The 19,530-nt window shown below is 46.5% G+C and overlaps 1 protein-coding gene across 4 annotated transcripts in view; it reads left to right on the plus strand.

The window, feature by feature from the left end:
* The window catches only part of CYLD (ubiquitin carboxyl-terminal hydrolase CYLD), a 125,517-nt gene that overhangs the window by 15,187 nt on the left and 90,800 nt on the right, over nt 1-19,530 (plus strand). The window contains exon 1 of one of the 4 annotated variants that reach the window (XM_075878166.1): nt 3,711-3,859. The exons of the other annotated variants lie outside the window; for them this stretch is intronic. Within the exon in view, the coding sequence (XP_075734281.1) occupies nt 3,793-3,859 (67 nt within the window). The 5' untranslated portion in view covers nt 3,711-3,792. Of the gene's footprint in view, nt 1-3,710; nt 3,860-19,530 lie in introns of those variants that run through there. 4 annotated transcript variants of the gene reach the window in all.

The following is a 19,530-nucleotide window of genomic DNA, read 5'->3' on the forward strand; positions in this document are numbered from 1 at the left end:
GCAGCACGCTGCAAATGATTCTGAAGTCGCTTCTTGGAGGGATACTAACTCGTATGTTGGAGGGTGTCAGAGCCATTGGTAGAGCTCCGCCTGGCTCTGCGCCGTATTGGTGTTATCGAAGTAGTTCGGCGGAGAGAATTCCTGAGATTACTTTCAGCAGTGGTGTTCAAAGAAACCATCTTGGTGTCGAGGACGTTTCATGGGGCGTAACGCACAGAGAGTGACAGCGATGATGAACGATCAGCTGCTAACTTGCGAGTCGCACTTCACGTCCCCTGGTGCTTTAATAGGGAGTTTTCGAATAGGGGCCCCAATGAAATAGCGTGAAGGCCACTGCGCATGGGCAAAACCCAAACCGCGTTTGAGTTATGGGTTGGGGACGTTAGTTCTCGAATTCAGCAGGAGCTGAAAAGCCTGCCCAAAAAGCTTTGCGTCGGACAGACGTGACGGCACTCATTGAAGCCGGTTGTCGTCAAGTGCTGAGTGTACAAAGCGCCCCAAAACCTATTCGAAATCTCTTCGCTCCTGCGTGGCCCAAAGCATGCATACGCAAATGGCTTTGGGGCCCCAAACGTTTTTTTCCACGCTCGAGGGTCACATTGATTGTATTTATTGTATAATATTCTTCAACGAGCTCAAAATAAAAACATACTTTTTCTTGTGCATTACATGTAACCCAAGTACAGTGGATATTACGGGGCGCCGCATGCCGCCAACTACGCGGCAGGCGCGACACAAATTACACATATTATCTCGGATTTCCGTTCAGTCAATTCGAGTTCGCACAGTTTTCTGTAACGCGCGCAGGATCACGCAAGGCGTCGTTGATGCACGGTTGATCAACCACCACCCTTCGCACTGCGGCGAGAAATGAGGTATCGAACATTTAGCAGTTCCTATCGTTTGAGAAAGTATACTTTGGTCCGATATACATTCATTCGACCATCAGGAGTTCATCCGGTGAAGGCGGCACGGGGAGTACTTCCGTGCGTCCTATCTTTTTGTATGTGAGTTCACGGGTTGATCATCCTCCCGCAGCCGTCTTGGCTATGTTCCTGAAGAAGCACTCTGGAATCGCCCTCAGCCGACCGGAAGTGTACGCTTCAGCTCGAATTTCATGAAACTTCGATACAAAAGACAAACTCGTAAAAGGAAGGTAATCGTTCATGTTATAAGTTGCATATGATATCGGAACATAAGTTTAGTGAAGGGAAAGACCCATTACTCTCTTGATAATTAAAGAAAATTAATTGAATACGTTAGTTGAATGAGTTACTGTGTCTACCCACAGTAACATTATCTTCGGTTCATTTCTTAATTGAGAAAAGCCACCAAATAACAAAAAAGCGGGAAATGAGCGTGGCCGGTAGAAACCACGGGCAATGAGGAGATGCGCTTTAAGAGGGCACCCATTTTATATATATATATATATATATATATATATATATATATATATATATATATATATATATATATATATATATATATATATATATATATATATATCATTTGAGCTTTCAACTCTCTTCTTGGAGCACGTGTCAGTGGAGCATTCTTTCGTACGAGGCCTCGAGCTTGTCCTGTTTGACAGGTGGCGGGAAAACAGCCATGCAAAGCAGCTGAAAAAGCGAGGAGGCCTTGAACTATTGAGTCAGTTTTTGAAAACTTTTTTTGTAATCGATTGGCAATGCTCTACTTCGACTTCACACAACAGTTAATTAACAAAATGTCAGGAGTGCGGTAAGTATACAACGGTCACAATTAAAAAAAAAAAACAGAAGAGGAAAAGGTGAGCGGACGCCCATTTGAAACCCATTTCCTTGCAAACATTCGGTAGAGAGCCGCTGTGGCTGTTTGAAGCCAGTGCGTCGTGGAGCAAGAACCACTTTTCCAGACGTCCCGCCAACCACCTCACGGGCCAGCATCATTGCATTGTTTAGGGCAAAGCTATGGCCTGTGAAGTGTGATAGCATTATTTTAAGGCGTAGCGACTCGCGTCCGGTTTCTTATATATATATATATATATATATATATATATATATATATATATATATATATATATATATATATATATATATATATATATATATATATATATATATATATATCATCCACTTTTCTTTCTTCTTATTCATATTTCACTGGTTCTAATAACTTCCCCTGTACTTTCCTTGGCATTACTGTCTGTTAGATCACACACACACACACACACACTATATATATATATATATATATATGTGTGTGTGTGTGTGTGTGTGTGTGTGTGTGTGTGTGTGTGTGTGTGTGTGTGTGTGTGTGTGTGTCCGAACTCCCCCCCCCCCCCCCACACACACACAAAAGGGATTCGTGAACTCATCATGCTGTTCAGCTGCAACATAATTTCCCCGCCGAAGTGGTCTAGTGGCTAAGGGACTCGGCTGCTGACCCGCAGGTCGCGGGAACGAATCCCGGCTGCGGCGGCTGCATTTCCGATGGAGGCGGAAACGCTGTAGGCCCGTGTGCTCAGATTTCGGTGCATGTTAAAGTACCCCAAGTGGTCGAAATGTCCGAAGCCCTCCGCTACGGCGTCTCTCATAATCATATGGTAGTTTTGGGACGCTAAACCCCACATGTCAATCAAGCTGCAACATAATTGATTTGATTGATATGTAGGGTTTAACGTCCCAAAACCACTATATGATTATGAGAGACGCCGTAGTGGAGGGCTCCGGAAATTTCGACCACCTGGGGTTCTTTAACGTTCACCCAAATCTGAGCACACGGGCCTACAACATTTCCGCCTCCATCGGAAATGCAGCCGCCGCAGCCGGGATTCGAATCCGCGACCTGCGGGTCAGCAGCCGAGTACCTTAGCCACTAGACCACCGCGGCGGGGCAACATAATTTATTTACGACATGTGGTTTGCAAAATACTGGACATGGTCTTTTGCACGGAAAGTATCCCCCCTTAGCGACAACTTCTGAATTTCTCGGGCACCCCTATTGTGGAAAGTTGAAAGGTGGAGAGAATATCGTGAAAGAGAAAGTTCGAAAAAGTGAAAAGCGTTTACCGTCGGCCTTTAACGAGTGCTTCTGTTGGCGAAGGTTTATAAAAGCAGGAGTAACTGTAACGGCATTTTCCGTTAGAGTTCCTCCTGCGTTGCGATAACAGTGTTAGTTACAAGTTACTATAACCAAAAAGTAACTAGTTGCAAGTTAATGAAAAATTAACTGGTTACCAATAACGCGTTACTAGAAACAAGTTACATGTACCATATTTCCAATTGCAACTGTCAGTCTTGGTTGCGTTTGTCTGGCTTCAACTGCCTCACTTCAACTTCCGGATGGTCGGTGTTAGCACCCCACAGTCCACGCGTATATCGAACGGCCGTCGACAGCTGCGCTCGTGTTGCTCGTCGGCGCGACGGTCTCTCCTCCGCGGCTATTTTTAAGGGGTGGACCATGGCGCGGGCCTCGTGGGCAGACAGAGTGGGCCATATTCGAACCCAGGCTGTCCGGTAGCCGATCATCAGGTCGGGCCCCATTTTCCCGCCGCTTTCGAAGTGTGGACGCGTTCGTCGCGGCACAATGGAATGGTGAAAGGGTTCGGCTGCTGGCGAGGGGTGCTGTCAGGCGTTCGGGAGCGACGAAAAACACGGCGATTCGACGCGGCGCGAGCGTTTTGTTTTTCGCCGGCCGCGCGTCGTCGTGGGGGGGGGGGGGGGCGACTTTTGGCGCTCGACGCGGAGAGCGGGGGCGCGCAGTTGCAGCCGCCGCCGCGGCTGAAGCCATCCATGAGCGCGGCCCAGTTTCATGGACTGCATGTGCTCCAAGAAGAGGAGACCGCGCGGGGATGGCGACATGTACCTACCCCGTCACGGTAGGTACCTTGGAGCTGACGGGCTGCTTCGATAGCCGACGAGTAATGACCGCTGCTGCTATTTATTCACCTCCGACCTGCTTTACGATTATAGAGTTGGCCGAGTTTCTAAAGCGAGTCTCCGGGAATGTTTCCGTTTCTCTTTAAGGCCGCGTCCTAGATGCTGACTGAGGGTCGCTTTCTTGTTTCACATTGTCCGCCGCAATTTTTAAAAATGCAAGGCTCGGCATTTGCTAAAGAGTCACAACCACGAAAGTTTTGACTAATTGGAGCCTCTCAGTCCGCTGTGCACGTTGACTTCTTGATGTGTATAACTGCACCTATCATTCTGTACATGCGTGCAAGAAGGTGCCATCACTGTCATCATCTGCATGCGGCGTTGCTTGCTAAGCGGAGAGTAGTAGTAGATGCGGTGCTCGCGCTTGTTGTTCCCAGAACCGCCCCCTTTCCCAAGCTGGGAAAAACACGTGCTCCATCGTGGCCCGCCGCGACACACCTTGCGTTTATCACATGCCTCTATCGAGTAGGCTGAGTAGCGCGTTTTCTGGGTGGCGATGTTGAAAAATATGAACCATAAGCAAAATAGATGTTTTTGGTTACGTGTGACACCTCTTAATATGTTTACTTGTGCGAACGTAAATGCCCCGTTTCGTTTGTTTACGCTGCGGTCGGAACGGTCTCGGGTTTCGGCATCTTATGCTGGGACATGCGCGGCACGCTGCGAGTGATGGTCGCGTTGCGCATCGCATTGGGACTGCGCGACGCGCTGTCCTCGTTTCGACGCAGCTGTTGTTGAAGGGATGCCGGGCTTCCAAATGAATCATTGTTCCGATGCGACGTTCCGTTTCTGATCGGCCACGCTACGCTGGCGTGGGAAAACATGCGGGCGCGCAGCGACCTCGCTTGTCGGCGTCGCTGTGCACACTACTCTTTCGGCGTGGCGCACCAAACAGATAGCAGAAACCAACCTTCATGGCAGCTCCTGGGTTTCTTCTGTCTGCACGGTGCAGAAAGGCGGTTCTAGTTTTTGGGCTGCTGTTCTATTTCGAGCTGCTGAAGCGATGATTTTTATTTTAACATATTGCAATAGGTGTGGGACGGTGTGCACAAATCACGCTGTGAAAGCTGATGCAGTTGTTCATGAGGGGCACCAAAAATAAATTCTTCTTGTCATCTCAATTGCAAGGTTCATTTCAGTGCTATAATACATGTCTGGAATAAATGAGCCGGCAATTGGGTGCATCAAGGGGGAGTAGAGTCTCTTCCTAGTAGAGTTGCTGCCTTTAGGCAGAGCCATATCGAGTGATTTTTAGAGGGGAGGTGGTATATACGCCCCTCGTTGACAATATGGGCGTTAACACATTCGTAACTGCCCCGCCGCGGTGGTGTACTGGCTAAGGTACTCGGCTGCTGACCCACAGGTCGCGGGATCGAATCCCGGCTGCGGTGGCTGCATTTCCGATGGAGGCGGAAATGTAGGCCCGTGTGCTCAGATTTGCGCGCACGTTAAAGAACCCCAGGTGGTCAAAATTTCCGGAGCCCTCCACTACGGCGTCTCTCATAATCATATGGTGGTTTTGAGACGTTAAACCCCACATATCAATACTTCGTTGTTTCTAGCACCGTGTGCATGTATGGTACGATGAATTCTTATGGTTCAGGTATATCCCCGGTTGATATGTGGAGTTTAACATCCCGAAATCGCTATATGGTTATGAGAGACGCCGTAGTGGAGGGCTCCGGAAATTTCGACCACCTGGGGTTCTTAAGCGTGCACCCACGTCTGAGCACACGGACCTACAGCATATTCGCTTCCATCGGAAATGCAGCATCCGCAGTGGGATTCGATCCCGTGACCTGCGGGTCAGCAACAGAGGTCACTGCGCGGCGGCTGGGCCGGATAGAAGCGTGTTTGTGCGCCTTAGTCGGTAAGAAAGTCGCATTCGGAGCGTGAAACCCTAAATTAGAAACCCAGCACGGCTAAGAAACTTTATCGAGATCCTCTTACGCCATCAGAGGCACAGTCGATTGATTGAACGGACACAGTTTTCGCGTTGAATCGGCAGAGAAGTACTTACGCATAAAAAAAAAACTTTGTTAAAAAAGAAAGCTAGTGGCTGTGACGTCATATACGGCGTCCCATTTTCTTTCAGCTCTCTTCCGTTGCTGTGTACACACATCCCCGCAACGAGAGATGTTCGTATCACTCGTGGCTTTTCGTTTTATTTCATTGTATGTCTGACTTAGCTAGCTCAGCGAGAAGTTGTGGCCGTTTGCCGTGTAAACCGTTTGAGGCTTGTCCAAATGAGCCATGTGGCTGTGTGCTGAATTTTATGCGGCTGAAATGCAATGAGAAAAAAAAAAACGCAAACGCGCGAGTGTTTTTCTGACGAATTCGGTGGACAGTGCACGCAGGCTTTCGCTTATTGGTGTAGCAGAAACAACTGACATTCGTGATTGGGTTAGTCTGGTGCAACAAGATTGTAAGGTCATGAACCTGACCAATGGTGAAGTTCGGCCTTCATGGTGTGACGTAGTGGCGGCGTGCTTTGTTCTCCCCTATTGTCGTTGCCCGTTCATGCGCTCTGCATTGTCATTAGTTCATGGATATTACGGCTTACGCATGACGTGCAGAAAAAAAAAACAAAGAAAAATCTGACCAGAAAACGCTAAAAGATATCATGCCTAAATTTTCGAATGCGTGGATGGGTGCTGAAAACGTCCCTTTGGTAGCGAAACGTTAGCCTGTGAGCCATCAGAACCAATTTCTAATTTGGTTTATGCATCAATTATCCGAATTTATTATTTCTTCTTTAAAAACTTTTAGTGTACAGCTTGACAATTAGCGCTTACAGTGTAGTAATTTTTTTGGTTTTTGCGCTATTTAGTTTTCTTTCTGCCTACTTTTCCGTCACCGAGCCTTCGACCACCGTTCAAGTATGGCTGGCATTATCCATCATGTTGCATTCTGGCTGGCTGTCGAGAATGCGCATTTTATTTTCGATAAACAAAAACATTGTTTCCGTTGTTTGCAAAACTTGTTCCTGTCGTTTCAGCTGGGTAGTGAAACGTGACGTAAAAATGCAAACTTTCCTTGCCTATGGCATATTATCACTTTAATGGGTAAAAAAAAAACAACTATCTTATACACACGGAGTTGCTTTCTCAGATAGCATGTCGACTTGTGTTGCAAATGCCAATGTGGCGTTGGGTTTTTTTTTTTTTCGTTATATTTCGTGCTTCGACATCGAACGGGGTTTACTTTGGAGTTGTGGTCCGACATTCACTTATGTGCATGCGTGCATGTGTGTGTAAACATATGCACATTGTACTCTGCTGTAAATAATTCAACTTTTTTTTTTCTTTTTAGGCAATCATTTTTTTTATCAGAAAATGCTACACAAATCTGCAATTTTTCGCACTTTAAACTACTTTGTTCTTAGCGTAATCACTCTTTCCACTCTTCGGGGGTGTACGCGCACTTCAAAACGACTTCGCTGCCATGCGAACCACAGGCACTCGGTGTTGCGTCGCTCCGCTGTCGACAATAGCTGCTCGTCGCTGACGTACACGCGCGGATTGATGTGGTTCGTGCTTTGGCATAACCGGCGAGTGTTGATGGCCCGTCGGTGAGATAAGTTGCACCCCGGTATCGGTTACACGCGCTTTGAGTGCGTGGGTTCGCCGCTAACATTCAGAATCTGCTTCGATTTCACACGGACGGTATGTTTCGAGGGACCCCGCGCTTTTTTTTTTCATTTTCAACACAACTGTGTTAACTACTACTCGAATGATATATATATATATATATATATATATATATATATATATATATATATATATATATATATATATATATATATTCTGCGATCATTCGAGTAGTATATTTAACACAGTCAACACACGTAGGATCTCAGTATCTTTCGTAGTATGGTTTCATTCGTACTACATATATGTACTACTTCTGGGTGATTCTTGCATCGCTGCGCACACTTGACCCTTGGGGATTACTTCATAATTTAAGGCGTTAAGCCGGCGAAGTACCTTGTAGGGGCCATAATAGCACCGCATCAGCTTTTCAGATAGGCCAGGAGCACGTACAGGTGTCCAGACCCACTCTTTGTCTCCGGGGTTGTACTGTACGTCTCTTCTCCTCAGGTTATAGTGATATGCATTGACGCGCTGCTGGTGAATGATGCGCTGTCTTGCCAACTGTCATGCATCTTCTGCCCTTTTTATGTATTCATTGATGTCCTGATCACTATCATTCAAATCATCGACAGGTAACATCGCGTCTAGTCTGGTTGTTACCGTCCGACGGTAGACAAGTTGGAATGGTGTGAAGTTGGTCGTCTTTTACACTGCGGTGTTGTATGAAAATGTAGCATAAGGCAAAATATTGATGCATGTAAGATGCTCGACGTCCACATACATGGCGATCATGTCAGCGAGCGTTCTATTGAGCCTTTCAGTTAATCCGTTTGTTTGCAGATTATAGGCTGTAGTCCTCCTGTGATCGGTATGTGTGAGTTTCATTAGAGCCTTTATCAAACGGGCAGTGAACGCTGTTCCTTTGCCACTTTCGGTGCACCATGTCGTAGTACGATTTGAATGATGAAAAACTGGGCTATTTCACTCGCCGTTTCTTTTGAGAGGGAGACGTCTCAGCATATCAGGTCATGTTGTCTGTTGCTACAATGATCCAGCGGTTTCCATATGATGATACAGGAAACGGACCAAGCCAATCCATTCCCACCTGCTGAAATGGCCCCTTTGGTGGCTCTGTCGGCTTCAACAAACCCGCTGGTTTAAATGGTGGTATTTTGCGTCTTTGGCAATCTCGGCATGATCTGACATAGTGGTGCACAGAATTCATTAATTTCGGCCAATAATATCTCTGACGGATTTTTACCAAAGTCCGACGAATACCCAAATCGTCAGCCTTCGGGTCATCATGACACGCTTCTAAGATTTCTTCTCGCAGTGGTGATGGTACGATAAGTAGGAACGTCTCACCGCTGTGCTTAATACGCTTGTAGAGTACGTCATTCTGGAGGACATAAGAGGTTAATCGTGGTACCTCAAACTCGTGCTACCTCAATCTGCTGACCCTCCAAGTACCGGATAAGCAGGAACAACTCCGGATTCATTCGCTGAAGACGAGCCATCTTGGACACGTTCAGAGCTCCAAGAAAGGGGTAATCTAGTTTTTGATCAGACGATGAAGACTCTACGGGTGCACGTGATAGGCAATTTGCGTCGTCGTGCTTGTGGCCGGACTTGTAGACGACGGTGATATCATGCGCCTGCAGACGTAGGCTCATCTAGCTAGTCTTCCTGAAGGGTCCTTGATGTTTGCTAGCCAATACAACGAATGATGATCGCTGATTGCTCGAAACGGTCTCCCGTACAAGTATGGGTGGAACTTGCTGATGGCCCATATGATGGCGAGACATTTTGCTGTCGCGAAGTAATTGGACTCGGCATTAGGTAGCGTGCGGCTCGCGTATGCGATAACTTTTTCTTGCCCATTTTGCCACTCAATAAGGATGGCGCCGAGCCCAACGTTACTCGCGTCAATATGGATGTCTGTGTCGGCGTCCTCATCAAAATGTGCAAGTACAGGGGGAGACTGAAAATGGTGTCGCAACTCTGTGAAATCTTCTTCTTGTTCTTCCCGCCACGTGAATGGTACACTTTCTTTTAATAGCCGGGTCAACGATTCAGCGATCTTGGCGAAGTTTTCGACGAAGCGTCGGTAATAGGCACAGAGTCGCAGAATCGTCTGACGGCTTTTTTGTCTTATGGCTTCGGAAAATTTTCAACTGCTGTAATCTTTTCCGGATCTGGGCGGACAACTTCAGCACTAACAATGTGCCCGAGGAACCGAAGCTCGCAAAATTCAAAGTGGCATTTTTCCGGCTTGATAGTCAATGCTGCCGCGCGGACGGCATCCTGTTCTCTTCTCAATCGGTGCACGTGCTCATCGAAGGTAGAAGAGAAAACTACTACATCATCGAGATAGACGAGTCATGACTGCCATTTGAGGCCAGAAAGGACAGTGTCCATCATCCTTTGGAAGGTAGCTGAAGCGAAGCACGAACCAAAAGGGAGCACTTTGAATTCGTAGAGTCCGTCGGGTGTCGCGAAAGCTGTCTTTTTGCGATCTCGTTCGTCCACTTCGATTTGCCAGTATCCACTCTTCAAATCCAACGATGACAAGAAATTAGCGTTGCATAACCTATCCAAAGTATCGTCGATTCTCGGTAGTGGATAAACACCCCGCTTCGTGACGAGGTTCAGTTTTCTGTAGTCAATGCAGACTCGCAGGCTGTTGTCCTACTTTCTGACCAGTACTACAAGTGATGCCCACGGACTACTGGATACTGTATTACGTCGTCCTTCAACATTTCCTGCACTTGTTTGTTAATCGCTTCCCGTTCTTTTGGGGCTACTCGGTGTGGACGCTGTTGAATGGGTCTAAAGTTTTCTTCAACTACAATACGGTGCTTCGCGATGGGCGTGCGTCCAACTTTCGATGAAGCGGAAAAGCACTGCGCGAATTCTTCGATGAGGTTCTCAAGCTGCTCTCGTTGTGGTGTTGAAAGCTCTCCGTCGATGTCTATTGATTGAAAGATGTTGTCGACTGTCGCAGAGGCTGGTGGGACTTTATCAAGAGCACAAACATCGGCTGTTTGCACATATTCATGCAGGGATGCTATGGCTGTTGCCTTCGCCACGTGTTGTACCTCACTGCCGAAGTTCGTCGATAGGACATCCGCACATCCATCACGAAGGTTCACCAGACCTCGCGCCACGCATATTCCCTTTTCGATCAGCAGTCCGATGTTTTCATCTACTAACCCATCACAATCTCGGAAAAAACGTCGCTTTTCACAAGGACTGTCACTCTGCAACGTGGCGGTACGGTCACACCTTCGTCAACAATATGGAGAGGTGAAACGACTGGTTGTTCCGTATGGCGCGTTGCGACTGCGTTTTCTGTAGAAAACGAAACTATGGATTCTTGCAAGTCAATCATTGTGCTGTTGTTTTTTTTGCAAAAAGTCCATACCTATAACCAGTTCACGGGAACACTCCGGGAGGACAATAAAACTGCTGGCGTACACAAATCCTTTATCGCTATTCTTGCTGTACATAATCCCATGGGGCAGACTAAGTGCCCTCCGGCGGTGCATATGCGAGGTCTGGTTCATTCTGTCAGCACCTTTTCTAACTTCTTTGCGAGGACGCTACTGACCACGGAGTAGTCTGCACCAGTGTCTATCAGCGCAACAGCCTCGAGGTCGTCGATGGTGGCTAACAGTTCGGAGGTAGCGTCACCATTACTACGCTTATCCGTCGTTGCATAACTGCCGTCGTCTGGTCGGGTTAACGATGAAGGGTCTTCCTTCTCCCAAGTATTAGCGGCCTTGCCTCCATAGGTCGCTGGCTCTAGTTTTCCCGGCGCGGGCTAGATGAACGACGTCTCGGGAGATCTGATGAAGGACGAGGACTCGGCGACCAATAGCGATTTGGTGCTGGCGACCGCAACTCCCGTTGCTGGGTGTCCTGCAGTGTATATAGCACGAAGACAGAAACTTTTCGATCTCGTAAGGGCGCTCACCGTTCCGGGGACAGGGTGCGTGGGAAGCCTCGCAATCCCACTCAACGATACTGGCAAGCCCGATAAAGGTGACCTGCCTCATCAAAGTGGTAACACAGGGGCCGTCGGTCTGCAGTGCGCCACACGTCACTCTTACGTGGCGTACTTGGGAAAAATGTCTGGGGCATGACGGTGGTCACTGCTGTACGGTTCGTGCGTCCTAGGTACTGTTGTACAACTTGTGCATACGATAACTGAGGCTGAAGTTCTGGTTGTGCGTGCTGCAGTACCTGGGGCTGCGGATGAAGAATTGCTTGCAGCACTTATTCGCGTACGAGGTCCGCAAGCGCTTGCGGCCTGAATGTCCATCGAGACGGAATGTCCAATAGTGGACATTCTGTCTCGGTGGACATTCCGTCTCGGTTGGACATTCAGGCTCGTTGGACATTCCGTCTCGATGGACATTCCGTCTCGGTTGGACATTCAGGCTCGTTGGACATTGAGGCTCGTTGGACATTCAGTCTCGGTTGGATACTCAGGCTCGTTGGACATTCAGACTCGCCCGTCACGTGACCCATTGGACATTCCGTCTCGTTAGACAGTCGGTCTCGTTTGGAAAACGAGACTCCCCAGTATTAGGAATGAAAATGTCATTTGTATTTCTTTAATTGTGAATCACTTTAGGGGGCCGGGCTGTCATTGTATTGTAGTCCCTAACACGTGGCATCTCTATTGTAGTCCACAACACGTGCCAGCACATGTTGATCTCGCAAAAGTAAGATTCGCGTGAAACCTTGCCTACGCGACTAGCAAGGAATGCAGCCAAGTATGAGTGACCACAGCATTTGTAAACGCGAACGTTGCAGGTGCTGGTGCTCGAATACGGCGCTTTCAATGACCTGAATGCAAAAATGGAGGCCGAAACGGGGTCAGACAAGACGAGTTTACGTTCGCGTGTACTCAACGCCAGTAGTGTTTAATTATTTATTCAAAATGCCTCACATGCCCATTAAAAGGCATTAAGTAAAAGGAGCATCAGTAAATGCACTGCAAAAAATAGATAAAGAAGTAAAAAAGAACAAAAAGCAAAGAAAACAAATAAACAGCAAGGTGCCATAAAGTTATAAAATAGTAAAATGCAACGAAGTCAGGTTTTTACAAAAAAGTTTCACGATTAGAGATGGAAACAACGCATTCTAGAAGGCCGTCGCTATGTGCTATGACTCGATGTAATGGTGATAAGGTAAATACCTGTGTTTCACAACGAACGTGCATGAAACAACGAGCGTTGTGAATGCATCGAAATGTGCGCAGAGGAAGATGAAGGGGCGAACAGCGGGATTTATTACTTTTTATGTACCTATGAAATAAACATAAAATGAAATTGACGCGGCGTTGATCCAGTGACATAAATGCAAAGTCTTGTTTCATTAGGGTGATGCTTGAATGATAGTCGTAGTTGCCAGCAAAGAATCTCGCTATCCTATTCTGGAAGGCTTCCAACATACGCACAAGGTAATCTTGTTATGGTGACATGTCGATGATGCATACTGCAATTGTGGGTGAACACAAGTTAGATATGATAATGCACGATGCACGTACGTTAGAAGGAGCGTTGCGCAAGTTTCTACGAAGATAGCCGAGAGACTGGGAGGCTTTTGAAGGGACAGCTGCTATGTGCATAGTCCAAGATAAATCTCATGAAAGGTGAACGCCGAGTTCTTTGTACAATGGAGTGAGTGAAACAACAGTACTCTTAATAGTAAAGGGTGAGTTAGTACGCTTTCTAGTGAACGAGATTAAGTTACATTTAGAGGCGTAAGGGACATTTGCCAATCTTCACACCAGCTGAAGGTTAGATTAAAGGAGCACTGACATCAAATTTACTCATGCCAAGATTTTCGCATCAGCGATTAGCTATAGACCCCGTAGCAATGATTCGCGACCTAAAACGCAACTGAGGGATGAATAACTATCTCTTTTATTGATTTATATTACTGGGGTCTAGCACAGTTCAAAAGCTGCCGGCAATCCCACCATATTTACTGCTGGGAGCACCAGCAGTGGTGCTACCTCGCGGTCACCTCCAGATCACGCCACAGCTGACCACTTCTCCACAGAAAAGAGTGACGTCAGGCTCAGCTGCTCCACAAACATTTCGTCTGCTAGACGGACCCATTTATGCCTTGTCACCTGCATTGCTGTCATCGCTGTACAAAGTGTCGACTTGGGTTCAATACGATAGCCTGGAGCTTGGAATCCCCGCGATTCGTGACGTCGCGAATTAATTTCGCTTCGATCGACCTTTTGCAGAAAAGTAATTTCGAAATGGACGCCGTTCCAAGCAGCACTGCAGAGGTGCCCGAGGATGCACGCTTCAGCCATGTTCGCTTGTGTGTCTCAGTTAGCTATTTTGACATGCAAAGTATTCAGGTAGGATGGCTAGAATGGGCCTAATTCAGGTATACGCCGAGGGGTCAATGCAATATAGCTATCACGAATGAGCATCAGTGGAGAAATAGAATTCCTGCTTGTCAGGTTCTTTTTTGCGCCTCCAGATGACCCCATCTATCCAGCCTCTCGCGGTTAACATGGTATTACGACTTTTACATGGATGCAAAGTCTACAGATGAACTAAAATTCAACGATGCCTGCATGTAATTACTTGTTAGCGATGATATCTGACTACACGCTCTTCCACATTTAATAGCTTGTGGTCGTGTTGACGTGTAACACGTACGTGATATGAAAAGACACCCTCATTGACGACTGCAACCCTCATTGACGACTGCAACTAGACTGCAACTCACCTGCAACTCACAACGATTCCCCGACATGCTGACCGACAAGCACACGTTTAAGCATGCTCTTTCCTTTCGCCATTCCTTTAAAGGTATTTATCATCTTGATGATTTCATGAAATCATTCAAACCGTCGACGCGACGAGCCACGGTCGGGCTAGACTGCACCTGCGCGCGCTAGCCCGGCCACGGACGAGCGAGTGCGTTTCTGCACTTCGGCGCCAGTTGGCGCCACGATAAGAACACTCGGATCGTACACGTCATCGCTACTAGGGCATCGTCACTCAGGATGGTATTTGTGGAATGTATCACACCGAACACGTAGCACTAGTGTCGATGTCGCAGGGCAGCCTACTTTTCGTTTTTTCCCCTTAGCTTTTCTACGCTGTTTGACATCGAATTCACGCGACGGATGCCATTCAAATTTGGCCAAGAAGACCTATGCATACCAAGTGATCGAATGATGGGCACATCTCGATCTTGAAATTTGATGTCAATGCTTCTTTAAGGTCGTTTTAAAGAGCAAAATGATAGTCAATAGATTAAATATTGAGGTGGATGATGCAATCATCCAAGCACAACCTAACTGAGGTTTAAGGGTTAGCGGGCAAGTATTTAATGTATATTGTCACGGGGTCGTGATGTGGACGAAGGAAGCTGACAGAGTGGTCAAAATAAACTGTTTATTGGGCTGAACTTGTGGCCACGTAAAGGAAATGTAAGATTACAGCAAGACACTGGCACTGATGGCGGCGAACAGAGCATCGGTCGTCGATCAACTACAAGTGATGACGCGCGTCGGCATTTATACATGTGCCGTCGAATACTCTAGCGCTATCACTGGTCGTCGCGCAAGCTCTGGAATAATCTCGAGTGTTCGCTTCTTGCGCGCAGTCTTAACAGAACAATCTACAATGGTCGCAAACCTCGAACAATCAGGCACAATTTGCACTGAGCATTCACGACAGGCCTTGTGGGCGACAACCGAAAGAAACAAATGTGAAAATAAGAAACACGCGTCAATAAATTAAAACCAGTAATGGACCCAGTACACTGCCTTGGGGAACACCACATTATAAGAGAAGGGTCGTTAATCACCGTGAATTTCTGACGGAAAGAGAATAAGTTGCGTATCCAAGACAGTGTTAGTGAATCTATACAGAGGGAAGACAATTTGGAGATTAAACGACAATGAGGGACAGTATTGAAAGCTTTTTCAAAGTCGAAAAAGAGGCAACTGGTTTGATCATTACTGTTCATATTAAAGTATAGGTCAGTGCTGAATTCGAATAACTGAGTGTTGCATGAGTAGCCGCTTTCCTGAAGCCATGCTGATTAGGGGGAAAGAGGTATTCGATTCAAGATGATCATAGATATGAGAAGCTATAATATGTTCAAGTAGGTTGCAGGATATGCACGTTAGTGAAATGGGTCGATAATTGCGGAGTGAGTGCCCGTCCGCCCTTGAATACAGGGACTATCTTGCCAATCTTCGTCTTTAGGTAACTTACCGGATGACAGAGATTGGTTAAAGGTGCATGTGCTTCCTTCAGGGAGGTTATATAGTAACTCTAAGCGCGAGGTTAAACACAATGACCTGCTTCAGAACAACAATAACAACTATTATTATTATTATTATTATTATTATTATTATTATTATTATTATTATTATTATTATTATTATTATTATTATTATTACATCTATAGTGCACTGCTAACTATAGCACATTTCACAGTGTATTTGGTCCGGGAGCTAATCCCGTTCACGGCGGGACAATTTCGAAATTTCAGTTTGAATATCTAGGCATTGGGAGTTTCTTTCCGGGAAACCCATAAGTTTTCGGGATGTAAGAGTGATTTTTATACATTGCACTGGCTCGCACTTAAATGTTAGTAGGTGATGTGTTTAGAGAACACACCGATGACAGTTTTTGATGAAGTAGAAACAGCAACGAATGTTCATGCATGCTACGAAACCCGCGTAATTTTTTTTCTAGAGGGGAGAAGAATGTGTAGCTAAGCAAGATACTAACAAGTGATAAAACTGAATAATTCTTGATCATTGCTTTATTGTATGTCTCATAAACGTTCGAAATATACGAACATGGCTGTATACGAGGGCATGGAAGGGGTCTGTGCAGCATGTTCTGACGCATGTGCAACTCCAGGCCAACTTTATTATGAGACTTCGTGATTCACAATGGGCTTGGTCTACAGTTATGTACCAAATCAATGAAGAATGAGTGCAATGCCGCCGCTTCATCGTTGATGTAGTTTAAAAGGCTACAAAGCAGCACGATTCGCGAGCAGTGCCCCTTCTCTATCTGTTGCATTAAACTGTTTCTGTCCTCAAATGCCGATTCATGTTTTCCATGAATAAATTGGAAACTCTGATCAGAAAAAGTATAAAGAGGGTGTTGGGCATCTCCATCCACGGCGGAGATGCCCAACGCCCAACCTGCGACCTTCGAATAACGCGTCTGCGCGTTATTTGGACAGGGCGCTTATAGTTCTCGCGCCATCGCGACAATGATCAGCGCGCGCCTTATGCCCCCCACAGCAGACGGGAGCTTCTACGGACTGCTCTCGCAACACTAAAAACGGTGCCAAAAGTGTACCTGGAGCGGCCGTGTTTTCTTAAACACTAGAGAGTCGCGATATCGATTTTGGTCTGCCGACTGTCTTTGGGAGTGTCTTTTGTCTTGTCGCCGTCATATTTACACTATAACGGCACAAACAGTCCTCCAATGGTCTCTGCAAGACTCAGCCCATGCCTTGTCGTGCTCACAGCCTTTCACTGGCCAATTCTGTAGTCACACAGGAGGCACACGCAGCGACACCGACTAAACTTGCAGACCTGCACCTCATTTTCAGCCATGCTGCCTGCTCTACCATATCATACAGCTTCTGCTCTCCCGCTACAGGGCGCTGTCCCTGCCATAATCCTCAGCGTCGAAGAACGGTGGTGGGGATACACAAAAGGGAAGTGAAGAAAAGACTTCCGTGGGGTGCGCAAGATGCCTATTCAAACGCTGTGGAAGCCTCAGAGGGGGCATTGTTATCACCCCCTAGATTTTCCGCTTCGTGGTCGTTTGAAGCAGACGTGGGCAAATTTTCATCCTGCCGCAGATAGCAGGACGACACGCCGATGACAGGTCTGCCGATGCGTTTTGCTGGCGTTTTCGGTCTGTCATTACCTTACACTACGACGACATGCTGTCTTTTGAGGCGTCGTCGTTGATCTAGTGTGACCATGGAGTCTGGTGACTTTGTCGACGGGCGACTCGTAGGTCGATGGTCTGCGTCTGCCTCGCGTCTTCGTCAGTGTCATGGCAGTGTCGTGTTGCTCTAGTGTGAACGCGCCTTTGCACCAGCGTTTTGTAGAGTGACACGAGATCGGATGCAAGCCTTGCTTCATAAAACATTCGAATATGTTGCTATCGCATTTATTGTTTCGCCCTTTTGGCGAAACTGTGAATTTTTAGGGGCGAAGCTCCTTATAGCGGCACCCGTTCGTCCCTCGTAGCCGTTGTAGTATGTAACAAGTATAACATTTTGACTTCCAAGGCGGTGCCGGTGAGAGATTTCTTCTGTGCGTTATTGAACAATAAAGAATAGTGCTCAATGTACATACCAATGGCTGCTAATGGGGAATGAGAGACAGGAGCATTCGGCTTTTAGTTAACGCGCACGCTGCGATCCCCATTAGCAGCCATTGGCATGTACATTGAGCACTATCTGACAAAAAAGGGTTGCTACGTTATACTCGCTGTGTGTAACCTCCTTGGTTTTAGAAAAGTTTAGTGAGCGTTGAGCCGCAGTGCCATGAATACAATGAACTAGTATATACCATGAATGAACTTGAGGTGGTTAAAGGTGGGAAGTAGATACGAAGCGCAAGCCGTAAGAAAGTAAAAGCCGAATTCTCGTGTCTCTCATTTCCCAATAGCAGCCATTGGCATGTACATTGAGCACTATCTGACACGAAAAGGTTGCTACGTTATACTCGCTGGGCGTAACCTTGGTTTTAGAAAGGTTTAGTGAGCTTTGGGCCGCAGTACCATGAATACAGTGAACTAGTATATACCGTGAACTCGAGGTGGTTAAAGGTGGGAAGTAGACCCGAAGTGCAAGCTGTAAGAAAGTGTGCGTGTGCCACCTCTCGTTTAGTCCTTGGAATGTCAGCTGGATGGCGGTGCTTCTATATGCGGAATATATGATGAAAAGATGCGAGATGGTGGTACTTGGAGTGTTGAATAGATGGACAAACAGACACACAGACAGATGCATGGATGGACGCATGAACGGACGCAGGGGCGGATGCATGGACGGATGCATGGACGAATGCAGGGACGGACGCACGAACAGATGCATGCACGGACGGGCGGATGGACGCATGGACGGTCACACAGATGGAAGCAAGAACGAATGGACGGACGAATGCTTCGCCCCGCTCTCCATCATTCACTCCGTGGATATGCTGCCAATTTTTTTTTTTTTTGCCATGAATGGTTTGTTTTTTATTTGTCCGTCGCCTTTTTTTCGTTCGTTGCACGGAGCGGCGTATGAAGGGACACTAAAGAGCGTTCATATTAGTGAAGTATAATTTCACAATTCCGAAAACCACTCTTACCATGAGCGACACGACACTTAGTAAGCAAGAAAATGCGCGAAAAGAAAGTAGATCGCCTTGAGATTTCAGCACCAAACACTGTGACATAATCAATTTTTGAAGGAATCTGCTCGGCTCTACATAGTTCTAATCTATAAAATTGAAGTACATAGTAATTTGTGGGTGCCATAGATTTAGCATATGAAGTCTCAAAAATTTAATCGAGCCAACATCGCGAAAATTTAAAAAATACATTGTGGAATTTCTTATCTCACGCGCAGAGATCACGGCACGAAATTTTAAAATGAACTTCACCCTTGATTTTCTCCGCTAAGAATGAACTTATGACAGTGAAACTTATGACATTAGAGTTCTCAGAGTGCTTTTTATCACTCTAAAACAACTCATTATTTCTCTTTAGTGTGCCTTTAAATTTTCTGGTGACAGTTGGTTTCAGCTAAGACAAAAACCTGTGATGCCTCACCAAACATGAAAAGTGACAATCGGCGTCAACGCTAGTATTGCGAAAAAAAATTATCATGGTATAGCGACGTCACATCATGTCATTGTGACCTCACAGATCGCGAAAATATGAGACACCATGATGACATCGTAGTAATGTATCTGGGACATCACAATGTGGGGCTAAATG

Source organism: Rhipicephalus microplus, chromosome X (assembly GCF_043290135.1).
Source record: "Rhipicephalus microplus isolate Deutch F79 chromosome X, USDA_Rmic, whole genome shotgun sequence".
NCBI classification, from domain to species: domain Eukaryota; kingdom Metazoa; phylum Arthropoda; class Arachnida; order Ixodida; family Ixodidae; genus Rhipicephalus; species Rhipicephalus microplus.